Genomic DNA, 14,252 nt, shown 5'->3' on the forward strand with positions numbered 1-14,252 from the left:
TTTTTCTTTTTCTTTTTCTTTTTCTTTTTCTTTTTCTTTTTCTTTTTTTTTTCCTTGAGCTACTTTCCTTTGAGGGCAAGACTTTTTGATTGTTGAAGAGTGGCATAACATTCAGCTCACAAGGCTAGCTTGAACAAGGAGTCCTATATCATTGTCTGATCTGTGGACACCTCTTAATTCTGTGATTTTTTATTTATTTTTTTAATAAACACTTTACTTTTAAAAAACACTATCAGCTCTCTATTTTAAGTCTAATGCCAAAATAATAACATTAAAAGTACTTCTGAGATAAATATACTCCAAAGCCAGGAACTGTTAAACTGAAGAATGCTTTGACTGTGGTCACTGCAAGCATGTCATCACTGAACATGTAATGTGGTGAGGACAGATTTTAAAGTCCTTTTATCTTTCAGCATTACGATTTGCACATATTTCTAATGGATAGAAAAATGATGTCATCAGAATTCTTCCTTTTGAAAGAAGAGGAAATGACAAATGAAAGAATTAATGGGTTCCCTCTGGATGCTCTTGGAGGCAAATTTTGTAATACTTGAGAAAAAGTGCAAATGGCAGCCTGTTGTGACAGAAGCCAGAGAAATTGTGTTTCTGGAGCAAGAATACTATGATCACAAGAGTGTTAGTGGGCAAAATCGTGTCTTCTTTACCATGACCTACACAAAGAATAAGGCCATGATTTGTCTTTCTGATTTACATAATAAGCTTAAGTTAGCATTAGAATGACGGATTTTTTAGAGAACCGGGAGTATCTGGACTACAAATGAGCATCTCATTAACAATAAGCTCATCATATATTAAATATTATATAAAAAAGTAGTTGTTTTGAATTCTTCCATTCAGTAAAAATTAAAGTAGACCTTTTATATTATTATTATTATTTTTAAAATTTAATCTAACAAGACTTAATTTAAATCTTGATCAGGATTTAGCAATTATGTAAATTAAAAATATGTTGTTATATTCTTAAAAAAAAAAAGTTCAAAAAACAGATGTCAATACTTTGTTATTGCAAGAGAGTTTTTTATTTTATTTTTATATAAAAAAAAAATAAAATGTTCCTCTGCCTTGTTAGGGAAGAAATGAAAATTCAGGTGTTCCTAATTAAAATAACATAATTGAATCTGTGTGCTACAGATATATATGAAATGTAGACATAATCAAATAATCAAAACACAAGTTTTCTGTGGGTATGAGTAATTCTCTATATAAAAACAACCTTTCACCAAAAGTGGGACAGCATAAAAACCCAGCACAATACACTAAATATCACTAAACTGCAATTTTGCACACTCATATATGTGTAAGAGTAAATTTTACTTTGAACTTTTCTGTCTGTGTACTGGGTCTGGCTGGGATGTTAACTTTCCCTGCAGCAGCCCATACAGGGCTGCGCTCTGCACTTGTGGCCAGAACAGCAGTGGAATCACACTGGTGTTGTGTCTGCTGCTGAGAAGTGCTGGCACTGCATCAGGACTTTCTTTAAGTGGGCAAAAAAGTGAGAAAGAAACATCACCAGGGCAGCTGACCTAAACCAACCAAAGGGATATTCCATACCATATGATGTCACACTCAGCAATAAAAGGTGGAAAAAGGAAGAAGAAGAGAGGCGTGGGCTCTCGTTGCGAAAATGTTTGTCCTCCTCCCGAACACCAGCTATGTGCATTGAGGCCCTGCTTCAAGGACATGGTCAAGCATTGCTCATTTGTGGGAAGTAAAGAGTAATTTCTTTCCTCTGCACTTCCACATAGCCTTTACTTGTTTTGTTTTGTTATTCCTTTTCCCCCTCCCTCTTCCCCTTTCCCTTTTTTCCCTTTAGTTGAATTGTTTAATTAATATTTCCTTAATAATTTTTTTCTCTTTAATTAAATTATCCTTATCTCAGCCCGTGAGTTGTTCTTTCCTTTACTTCTTCCCTTCATCTGAGGAGGGGGAGTGAGAGAGTGGTTGTGGTGTTCAGCTGCCTGGCATGGTAAAACCACCACAGTCTGTTATATCTTTTCTTATACCTCAGCAGTAAATCATGGAAAAATGCAGTGATTTCTTAGCCAATGAGTGATGCTCATTATAAGCAGTATTACCTAAAATAAATAACATGATTTTGAGATATTTCAATTCTGTATTACTTTGAATTCTTTAGAAATAACAAATATATTTATAAGTGGTATTTGTAACGTAATATTTTTACTTGTAATTGTAACATATTGCTTGAGTTAGAACAAAATCATTTTCAGACCATTTCTGTCTGTCAAGAAATTAAGTTAATTTGGAGACAAAAGTTGCACAGCTCCAGTTTATTTAATTTCTACAGCCATGGTGACTGGCAGTTCTAAATAAAAGCTATTAATAAATCATTAATCTGTAACTAAAGACTAGGCTTTCTCTGGAATATCTCTGAAATGCCTGGTTTAAGAAATCTTTCTGGAATGGCTGTCATTGTCACAATTACATAGGTAGAAGAGAGCGGTGCTTGAGAGCAGCCAAATTGAAGCATGAGAAAAACAGCAGCATATTGACTTTGAGACTGCAATAAACATCATTTTAATTAAAATAAGAATTCAAACCTCCAAATTTCAGAAAGGTAAATAAAAAACAAATTAGCTGCTGTTCAATTTGATAGTGAATACCCCTGGCAGGAGAACCAGAAAATATTTGTACAAACTATTGGGAGTAAGAGATGGGGATGAAAGTAAAAGCAATAAAAATGAGCAAGGAATCTGATGCATTTCTACCTTCCACCTCAGGCTCCAGGTTTCAAATGAGGCCTGAAATGTCATTCATGTAATTATGACCAATCAGGTTGAAAGCAATTTCAATTCAGCTGGCTTGATTAATGGCTGCAAAAAGAAGATAAGGAGTATGGTAAAAGTAGTTGCTTGTAATAGCAGAAAATGAGGTCAACTTATTGGAAAATCTAAAATTCTCTGATGGATCAGGTGTTTTTGTTTTGTTTTGTTTTCTTGTTAAAGGTTAGCTCCAAATATGAACCTAGAAATATGCTAATTAAAGCTTTTCCTGTCAACTGTCACCTTTATTTTGTGGCAGTTTGAATAGTGACTGACTCTTTTTGAGAGAGTTTACTAAACCTTGAGGTGCTGATGGTGGAAAATATTAATAGCTGCTTTTCTTGTCTGTCAGCAGTCATTGTGAAGGACAACATTTGGCTTACCTCCTCTTTGCTAGGAAGTGACCGTTAAGTAGGAATCTGCCTGCAATTGTAATTCCAACAAGAGGGGGAAAAAATGTTGGTTACTGCTCCAGCCTTAGCCAGGAGTCTCAAAGTTGCCAATACTGACCTGGCAGAAAACTAGTTAGCATTGCTGACAGGAGAGAGCCTGGAGCCACCTGCCTCTACAGAGCAGCTGTTTTCCTCACTTGTTTTATCATCTCAAGTAATCTCTCCTTTTATTGGTTTTGAATACCTCTTTGCTTCTCTTAAAACATAAGACCCTACACAAGTTCTCCCCTTGTATTTGCTTTCTCAACTGCTGCTAAAATTTATGTAGAGCATGAATTTGCAAAAACAAACAAACAAACAAACAAATAAAAAACCACTGTCACTGCCTGATGACCCCCTAGATGTAGACTACAGTCTACTACATTTTGTTTGGACTGATTGAGTTATAGCTTTCAGGGTCAGTGGGTCTAAATAGATGTTATTAATATTATTATTATTATTATTAAAAAAAGAATTTTCTGTAATTGTTTATGAATATTTTCTGATGACCTGGTCATTGAGATTACCTGGATGTTGGTCACATGATTTTGAATTGTCAGGAGAAACAGGCAAGAAGGGAAGCAAGTTAAAGACAAATCTCATCCAGGTAGTAAATAGAAAGTGTTAAGGGAAAAACCTGAACCAAAAAGAAAAGAAAAGAAAAGAAAAGAAAAAAAAAGAAAAGAAAAGAAGAGAAGAGAAAAGAAGAGAAAAGAAAAGATAAGGAAAGAAAGAAGGAAAGGAAAGAACAAATAAATACTTTTTTTTTTTTTTTTTTTTTTTTTTCTCTCCACTCTCAAGTCATGAAGACAGGCTTTGACAAGTTAGTCTGGAAAATCAGATTTTCTGAGCAAGGTGGACTGGTGATCCCCAGGAAAATGGTGTATTGTTTTAAAATTCCTTTCTTCTGAAGATTTGTTCCTACTTAGGTAAATAAGAAAGAAGAATTGGAGGATACAGTACCCCTGCCATGGGGTATCCCATGCCCTAGAATAACCAAGTTGTGAAATTTCACTACTAATATTACAAAGCCAAAACTTCCCACTATTTCTTAATCCAAGCCAGCCTGTGAGGAACCTGTATGTGCCCTAATAAACTAAGAACTAGAAAACCAAGCAGGATAAATGATAATGAGCAGTATGACTAGGGGGAAAGATGAACAAAAGGAACACCATTACAAAAAGAAATAGAAAGGAATTCAATACAGTGAGATTTCTTTCAACATACAAACATCACATAATTTTATGGTATATATTTTTTTAAAAAATATACTTTTTGTATTTGTTTATATATCTGTAACGAAATGTCAATGATGGAACACGTTTTTTAAGCTACATACACATAAAGAGGCAAAAATTAACTTTTTGAATCAAGAGAATTGCTATTTATTTCTGACTGTACACAACCCTTGCCTCACTTACTCTTTACAATGATAATAATACTAACTGCCACAACAAAATCAAGATGTTATCAGTTCCATTTTATATTCTGTGATCTGAATAGCATAGGGGAATCATTTCACTCCTTAGTTAATTTCTATTAAAAAGCAAAGAAGTATTTCTAAAATCTTTCTGTCCCTAAACTCATTCATCAATAAACATATAAAAAAACACTCGACATGGATATGAAACACCTCTTCTCTAGTAGTGCTATTAGGTCAGGTGGAAATTAGAGGAATGACAGTTTAACAGAGTGTGTTAAAATGTATTTAGACCTTTGTGCTCTTATATTCATAATATATCTTCAAAAATGATTCAGTTGGAAGGAAAAAAAAAAAAAAAAAAAAGCTACTCATCCCATTTATTCTCCAACTATGATATTTTGGCCGATGAAAATGGAATTTACTGATTAAAAATTATCACAGTTAATAAATAGGTGAATGTTATCAAATTTTCAATGTAAATACTTTTCTCTTTTTGTTTGTGAGAACACTACTTTTCATTTTGACAGAGTTTTTTAACTTAACTGAATTACTGTCCACATAAATGGTTGGGCAGGGAATTCTTAAGTGGCTACTTAGTCAATTAATTTGAATGTGCAGTAAGGGCTGTCTGTGAAAATGAAATCCAGCAAAATAATGAAGCCACAAATTAGGCATGTCACATCTTAAACAATTATGTCTAATTATAAAAGAATCTGGACTTACTTGCCAAGTGCAAAACACTCCATCTTAACAGTAGTTCCCTTTGCTGCTGTAACTGTGTAAGGAAAATGGACTTCAATTTTTGGTTCATATTCCCCCATCACACCTGGAAAATAAGGAATGTTTACAATATGAAATATCACCACTTTTCCATATATGAGATTATCACAGAACAAAGTATGTGAATTGCTTTTTAAACCTGCCCAGCAGTAAAGCTACTAATTAATGCAGATAGCCTCAATTCATCTGATTTGCTCTACTCAGGTCCAGTACATATTTTAAAATGCTCTTCAGGGCTACCAGCAGCACTACAGAAAGTTTAAGAAAAAAATAATATATATTTTCTCAAGCACCGGTTCATATTTACATTTTTTTAAAAAATTAAGAAGGATGAGAATTTTCCTAGACCAAAGATTTATTTATCAGTGCAGTGACAATTATAACAAAGAAATGTACATATAATTGTAGTGGGTTTATGTGGCAAGGTTTTGATAGTAGGGGGCCATAGGGGTGGCTTCTGTGAGAAGGATCTAGACGATGCGCCATGTTTGGTAAGGGCCCCACTGCTGACCAGAGCTGAGCCAATAAGTTATGTTGTTTGCACCTCTGTGAGAGCATATTTAAGACAGGGAAAAAAAAAAAAAAAAAAACTTTGTGCCACACAGCAGCTGGGAGAGTGAGAGGAGTGAGGAACAGCCTTGCAGGTGCCAAGGTCAGAGACGAAGGAGGGGGAGAGGTGCTCCAGGCACCCGAGAAGAAGTCCCCTGCAGCCTGTGGTGAGGATCATGGTGAAGCAGGATGTCCCACTGCAGCCCATGGAGTACCACGGTGGAGCAGGGTTCCACTCTGCAGCCCGTGGAGGAGACCACAGTGGAGCAGGTGGCCCTGCACCGATGGAGACTGTGGCCTGTGGAAGACCCTTGCCGGAGCAGATTCTGAGCCGGACCTGCAGCCCATGGAGAGGAACCCATGCAGGAGCAGGTGACCTGGCAGGAGCTGCTGCCCATGGAGGACCCAGGTTGGAGCAATTTGCTCCTGAGTGATGGACCCCGTGGTACAGACCCATATCTGGAGCAGTTCTTGAAGAGCTGCTGCCTGTGGGAAGCCCATGCCGGATCAGTTCAGCAAGGACTGCATCCCGTGGGTGGGACCCCACAGCACAGGGGACGAGAGTGACTGAGAAGGAGCGGCAGAGAAGAATTGCTATAGACTGACCATAACCCCCATTGCCCCGTTCCCCTGTGCCGCTCGGGGGGAGGAGGTAGAAGAGGGTGGATGGGGGAGCGGGGGGGTTAGGAAGGTGCTTTTGGTTTCTTTCCTTTGTTTCTCACTTCTCTAGCTCATTCGTAATAGGCAATAAATCTTACTATCTCCCTATGCTGAGTCTGTTTTGCCCATCACAATAATTACTGCGTGATTTCCTTGTCCTTATCTCAACCCTTGAGCCCCTTTCATCGTATTTTCTCCCCGTTCCTCTTTGAGGAGTGGGAGTGAGAGAGCGGTTGTGGTGGAGCTCGGTCGCCCACCCGAATAAAACCATCACAATAATATGTTCTGTTCAACTGAGGACCTTCCAAGATCAGCAAGAAACACTCAGCAATGTAAAAGCATTTGCGTGCACAGATGCAAATACTGATATGTAGAAACACAAAAACATATGTTTTGACATTGTTTCATGAACTCCTTGAGAAATACTGACCCTTGAATGAAAAAGCACATTCTGAAATAGTTCTGTAATTTAAGCTTAAAAGGTTTTTCTTTTTTCTTTTGTAGGAAAAATAAATAAATAAATAATAATAATAATCTTTGTGTCCTGGGTATTCAAGTGGAGTCAGGACATCACCTGAATTTAGTCAATTATCTTTTTTCCTAGCTTAAACTGAAATCATTCCTAGCCTAATCTGTCATAAAAGAATGTCCCTACTGGCTCATACTGTGTTGATAAATTTCATAATTTAATTATGCTTCTTGTGACTTCTTTTACTGTTTCCTGACTTTGTGTGTATGAGTACGCTTATGAATACCAGTTTCTGATTCATCTCATTTGAGTCATTCGTGAATTTATAAGACGTTTGTCATATTCCCTGTTAGTTGTGTCTTTTACAGACTGAAAAATCCTAGATTATTAATCCTTCCTCACACAGAATCTTTAGTAAACTTGAGATCATTCCTAGTGACTGTGTTATGCCATTTCAAATTACCTGCCATTTTGAGATGGGAGGTGAAAACAACATGCCAATATGGAAGCTGTGGTTCTTTATATCACAGATTTTTTTTTTTTTTTTTGTTTGTTGTATTAAAACAAGTCCAGAGGAGGGCCACAAAAACAATCAGGGAGCTGGAGCACCTCTCCCATAAAGACAGGCTGAGGGAATTGGGATTGTTCAGCCTGTAGAAGAGAAGGCTCTGGGGAGACCTTACAGTGGACTTCCAGTATCTCAGAGGGACAAGAAAGCAGGAGAGGGACTCTGTCAGGGATTGTAGAGATAGGACAAAGACTAATGGTTTTAAACTAAAAGAGGGTAGATTTAGATTAGATAAAGAAATAAATTCTTTACTGTGAGGGTGGTGAGGCCCTGTCACAGATTGCCCCGAGAAGCTGTGGATGCCCCATCTCTTGGAAGCGTTCAAGGCCAGGTTGAATGGGGATTTGAGCAACCTGATCTAGTGGGACGTGTCCATGCCCATGGCAGGGGGGTTAGAATTAGGTTACTTTTAAGGTCTTTTCCAACCCAAACCATTAGCTGATTCTCCTATTCACTGATTCATATTGTCCCTGATTCTTCAGGAATGTTGTACAGAAACTGTATACTAATCTACCTCTTTAAAAGCCATGTTCATGGTATATGGATATATGGTAAGATTACTGTATTGTTACGTGATACACAGGATCATACCTACTGGCATTATTTAACATATTCGTTGGTGACATGAACAGTTGGATTGTGTGCACCCTTGGCACATTTGCTGATGACATCAAGCTAAGCAGCATGGCCACATGCTGGAGGGAAGAGGTGCCATCCAGAGGAACCCAGATAGGCTTGAGAGATGGGTTTATGACAACTTCATGAGGTTCAGCAAGGCCAAGTGCAAGGTCCTGCACCTGGGTCACTGGAATCCCAGGCACAAACACAGTCTGGGTGATGAATGGATTGACAGAAGATCTGAGGATAAGGACTTGGAGTTGGAGAAGGACTATTGGCAGATGAGAAGCTCAACATGAGCTGGCATTGTGCACTTGCAACACAAAAAGCCAACCATATCCTGGGCTGCTTCAAAAGAAACATGGCTAGCGTGTCAAGGAACATCTCCATTCTCATGAGATTCCACACTGAGTACTGCATTGAGTTCTGGGGACCTCAATATAAGACATTGATCTGTTTGAGTGGGTCCAGAGGGGGCCACAAACACGATCAGAGGGCTGGAGCACCTCTGTTATGAAGAAAGGCTGAGAAACTTGGTTTAATTTAGCCTAAAAAAAAAAAAAAAAAAAAAAAAGAAGGCTCTGGGGAAATGGGGAAACAACAGACTTCCATTATTTAAAGGGAGCCTATAGGAAAGGTGTGGAGAGACTCTTTGCTAGGGAGTGTAGTGATTGGTCAAGAGTAAACAGTTTTAAACTAAAAGAGGGTAGGTTTAGACTGGGTGTAAGGAAGGAATTCTTCACTCAAAGGGTGGTGAGGCACTGGAAAAGGTTGCCCAGGGAAGCAGTGGATGCCCCATCCCTGGAACTGTTCAAGGCCAGATTGGCTGGGGCTTTGAGCAACCTGGTCTACTGGGAGGTGTTCCTGTCTATGGCTGGGGGGTTGGAAGTAGATGATTTTTAAACTCTCTTCAAACCTTCTATGATTCTATGATTCTACTAATTGCACTTTTAATATATTTTCTGTCAAAACATTTTGTATGAAATTCAGGCTTACTTACTCCTTGGATACTTCTAAAGTCCTATTTAAAAAACTGTATTTTATTTCATAGAATCATAGAGTTTCTACCTGCCCATCCTCTAAGTTTTAAGCCAAGCAAAGGAAAATGGTGCATCCTGATTCCTTTAAAGCTACTGTATGTGTTTAGTCATGGTGATTTATTATTATTTGTAATGTCTATATTTCATGTAAAATTTCTTCTGTTGAAATTTCAGTTATGGGAACCTCAAGTTCTCTTGTAAATACTGCTGAAAATAATTCATTTAGCTCAAATAATATAGCCTTATACTTTTCTAAGGAGTATGCTCAGTTCCCTTTAAGCCCCTGTCACTCTGCCAACTGTTAACTGTACAGACTCACTCAGAGGTTTTGTGCTTTGATGATTTTTTTTTTTAAATTGTGCTTTAGCGTAAGACTGTTCCTAAAATTAATTTTGCTAAATTGTCATTTGCTATTAAATATTTGCCATTTTTATCACTGAAAAATGCATCTTAAAATAGAATTAAATTATTCATACCCTTAAAATAATACAGTACTTATGAACACATCTAAATGACAGTATTATGTTTCAGTTTTTATGTTTTTAAATTAACTCCCTTTAGTAGGTACAATCTATACAACTATTGAATGATCTTTGCAAGTCATGTCATAATTTCATATTCCTAATGAAATGATCTGCTAATATTTTGTACCGCATACTGTTCTTCTGGGTTATTGTTACATTAGCAAGCAACATGCCCACAGAACCTGGCAAAAGAATGCAGAAAAATTACAAAGTGATTGCTTGGTGTCCCCATGTTATCAATGCTCCTTGTGAAAATTAGGAAACAAAAGTCTACTATTGCAAAGGGATATTTTTCATCCTTATAATTTATGATATTTGAGACCAATGAGGCCATTACATTTGCATAGACTTTAAGGGAATAATCAAGGCTTTACCTTCCCATGTTAAATTATAATTGCTTTGCTATGACCTGTGTACCTCCCGGCTCTTTAACTTTCCCAATTTCTGTTTTCTTTCTTTTTTTTTTTTTTTTTTTTTTTTTCACTATCAGTCAGTAATAGTAAAATAACCCTCATGTGATTTTTCTGAAGTTTTTTGTTCTTCTGCATCAGGTGTTAAAAGGAACCTGAACTTTCAAGAAATATTGAGGCCTTGAGCTATGTGCATTAGAATCAATTTCTCAGATATATGCGTGATTCTCTTTCAATGTTTGGTTAAGGCCATAAAAAATTCCCTCAGACATTTTTTATTTCCGATTATCAAGCATGAAATATAGCAATAAATAAAATTGATCAGCAGAATAGAAACATAATATATGATTTTCAAAGTCCTAACAAATTACAGAGATCACATGGTCTGAGCAGAGGAACAGGGAGCTGTTCACATGCTCCCATGTCTGCCTTCCCATGAAAACATCTCTTCTGTGACCATCTTCCACCTCTTTCCTTCCCAGAATCACAGAATCACAGAATTTTCTAGGTTGGAAGAGACCTCAAGATCATCAAGTCCAACCTCTGACCTAACACTAACAGTCCCCACTAAACCATATCCCTAAGCTCTACATCTAAACGTCTTTTAAAGACCTCCAGGGATGGTGACTCCACCACTTCCCTGGGCAGCCCGTTCCAGTGTCTAACAACCCTTTCAGTAAAGAAGTTCTTCCTAACATCCAATCTAAAACTCCCCTGGCGCAAAGAAGTGACCTCAGTGATTTAGTCTTCCTTAGACTGGATAGTTTACAAGTAAATATTTTTCTGAGCATTTCCGAGTCTCCAGGTTTCTTCCTTGTCAGTGTACACAAGAATGAGAGCACTCTATATTGCTGTCCAGCCAAGGTCTTTCCTGGCCAGATGAGGTTGGACTGAAACACTAATGATCTTTGTATTCACTACAGTTAGTGAAAAGACACCAATTTAAACAACTGCACATATCCCTGTACTAAGCACAGCTTGATCTTGCTGAAATGAATGGCATGTTTGTTACACAGGCAGAAATGGAGCTTAATATTTATAGAAGAGATGAATTCCCTATTCCTTCTTTCAGTTATGTAGTACAATGATGCAATTATCACAGAGCAATTATTATATATTCTCCAACTAATATAAGGAAAAATCTAAAAACAAACAAACAAAAAACAACAACAACAACAAAAAACATATATCAAGTTTAATTTTAACAAGTTGTTCTGGCTTAGCTGTAAATTTATGACTGGAATTTAACTACCTGTTACTCAAACCATTCTATGAATCCTTGGATAGGATACACTGTTGTCTGCATCAAAAAAAATAAAGATGACAGAATTCATTAAATCACAGTGATGTGATAAACATTGATTGTGAGGTGTTCACATACCACAGGAATAGTTGTAACAGAATTGCAAACATTTACAGACATTACTATAGTTAAAACTGTTTACATTATTCCCTGTGGGCCATTTAATGGAAATGGAGAAAGGAATAAAGTAGCAAGATGAGTTTCTCATTGTTAGTCCTTTCTATAGCTAAGCACTCCTGAACAAGCTACAGACAGGATATTCATCATTACCATTTTAAAATGGACTGCTCTGCCTCTTCTTTTTGTCTGCCTGTCCATGACTTAGAGGCTTAAATGAAGAGTGCAGAAGAATTGTTGAGTCTATAACTTTATCCACATAAGTACACTTTTTGTCTTCATGGGGAAAAAAAATCAAACTGCTGAGAAATCAGCACATTACCTTACCTCAGATGTGTAGAGGCTAATGCTTCTATTCCATTAATCTTCCAGGTACTAACTACACTCTTGAAACTCCCAGAGCACAAGCTTCTATAATGGCCCCTTAAATGCTTTCAGCTAAAATGATTTGGGCTTGTTTAAAACTCCTTAAGTAATAGATCTTTAACTTACTTCAGAAACTTATTTTGAATGGAGTAGGTTACAGGGGACAATTGAATAAATGGCTGATAAACTTTTAAGGTGGTATCTAGAAAAGAATGTAAGAATATAATGTCATCAGAGTGTTAGAGAGAAAATAAAACCCCCAAAAAACTCCTATACTCAGGAGTTCAATCTGTGATCAGGCACAGATTTATACTTACCATTATTTTGCTAGCAAAAGGTACAAACTCCACAATTCAGTGATTAAGAGTATTTGCCTGAGAGGTTTGGGTGAGGTTCCTGATCTTAGTCAAATGGTGTAGGAATGTTAATGTCTCTTATAACCGAAATAGTACTTTAATCACAAAACTATTGCTATTCTTACTTGTTTGGGTGTTCCTGGCAATTTCTGGTAGACTTCCTGAGGAATCCCTAAGAATTTTCTAATAATTTTACGGATCAGAAAATGTGTTTCTTAGCACATTGTAATTCTGATCTATTGAGTGATTTTTTATCCCAAACCAGGAAGATTTTTATTAAGAAACTGCTGCATCAATGCTCAAGTATGACTTGTCCTATCAATAATCTCCTATTTATAATGTGATTCAAACTAAGGTTGTCCATTGTAGTCTTTTGTTGGCAAATAAATATTTAGCAATTTCCCTGAAGATATGTACTTTTAAATGTCTCCATATATTTATTTGGGAAAGAAAGCTTTGAATACGGTCATTTACAATGACAATAAAATCATAGCATAAACTGAATTAATTCAAACATAATGATGATACCCATCATTACATCCTGACTGCAGTGGAATTTTTCAGCACATTGTGAAGAATTTATTGACTCACCTACCATTGATCTTATTCTAAATACTGCACCTGCAGTAAACCTCTAAAAATTTACTGTGGAAATGTTTGTTTTCTGATAATTATCCACAATTTCTTTCCACTTAGAGATCTTTTTGATCTCTTTTGAAAAGTCCTAAAAATTTTCATGTGAAATTCTGTTCTGCAGTGCACTAAATGCTAATGTACCTACAATGTTTCTGTACATTGCTCCAGAGAAAGTCCCATCAGATATCACAGGATAGAAAGAAGACTTTACTAGAATCTGTCTGAATAGCAAAGGAAGTTCACTAACTCAGCTTCTGGGATTTAGTAATTCAGTCTACAGTTGGGAGCTAAGGTGTTTTTATATATCTAATTATGGAGGTATATACATAGAAGAAGATCACATTTCATGAAAAAAAAAGATGTTTAACTAAAGCTTAAATAAAACTTTACTATTCCCACTTTAAAGTCTTTACATTCCATTTTAGTTCTCCAGCAGCTACCCCCTGAACTCTGTCTAGAAAGCCCTTTCTAGAAATAAGATTCCTATCATGAAACACTTTTAAAAATTAGTTATTTTACTTATGCGTCATACATATATCAGAGATTTCTCTCTCTCTTAAAGAGCGAGTACAACTAAGAACACTTTACTTTCAATTAGAAGTGGATGTGTTGTGGCTAAAAGAAAGGACACTGGAGCCAGTGGGAAGCAAGGACACTAAGGACACAAAATCAATGAAGTAAACACAGAATAAGCACTGAAGAGAGTAGTGATATTTTTTCCATTTCCAAACAAAAGGCCAAAGTTTCAAATTTACAGTTTAGGCTGGGGAGATTTCTATTTATGCGTGTTTGAAAACTCAAGCAATAACAATGACCAAGATGGTTGTCTTTTCTTTCTTCTCCTCTGTTTAGGAAAGTCTTTATTAAGTCAGAACTTCAACCCATCAAATTTTTTATGTATATGTAATATAGCATCTAAGCTCTGCTGCTAAACCCAGCACAGCTGGAGATGGATGAAATTGAGCTTCGTCCTCTGGACTTTCAGAGGTGAGGGAAAGCATCATGTATACAACATTCCCCTACAAAGATCTGTGCGTATGTAGATGTATGAAAACTTGAAAACTTGAACATTTCCATTGACTATGTGTAAGAACAATATTTCTTAGCAGCCACACACAACAAGAAAAAACAGGACTCCATTCCACTAGACAAAGTGTTTTCTTGCATGAGTCCTAAGAATGGAAGTCAACAGGAAGCCAGA

General features: G+C 36.7%; 1 protein-coding gene across 2 annotated transcripts in view; it reads right to left on the reverse strand.

Annotated features, from left to right (window-relative positions):
- CNTN5 (contactin 5) overlaps positions 1-14,252 on the reverse strand; it is a 691,903-nt gene that overhangs the window by 154,398 nt on the left and 523,253 nt on the right. For both annotated transcript variants that reach the window (XM_035328324.1, XM_035328319.1), the window contains one exon: positions 5,379-5,481. In XM_035328324.1, coding sequence (XP_035184215.1) covers positions 5,379-5,481 — 103 coding nt within the window. The remainder of the gene's footprint in view (positions 1-5,378; positions 5,482-14,252) is intronic.

Source organism: Oxyura jamaicensis, chromosome 1 (genome assembly GCF_011077185.1).
Source record: "Oxyura jamaicensis isolate SHBP4307 breed ruddy duck chromosome 1, BPBGC_Ojam_1.0, whole genome shotgun sequence".
In the NCBI taxonomy this organism is placed as follows: Eukaryota; Metazoa; Chordata; class Aves; order Anseriformes; family Anatidae; genus Oxyura; species Oxyura jamaicensis.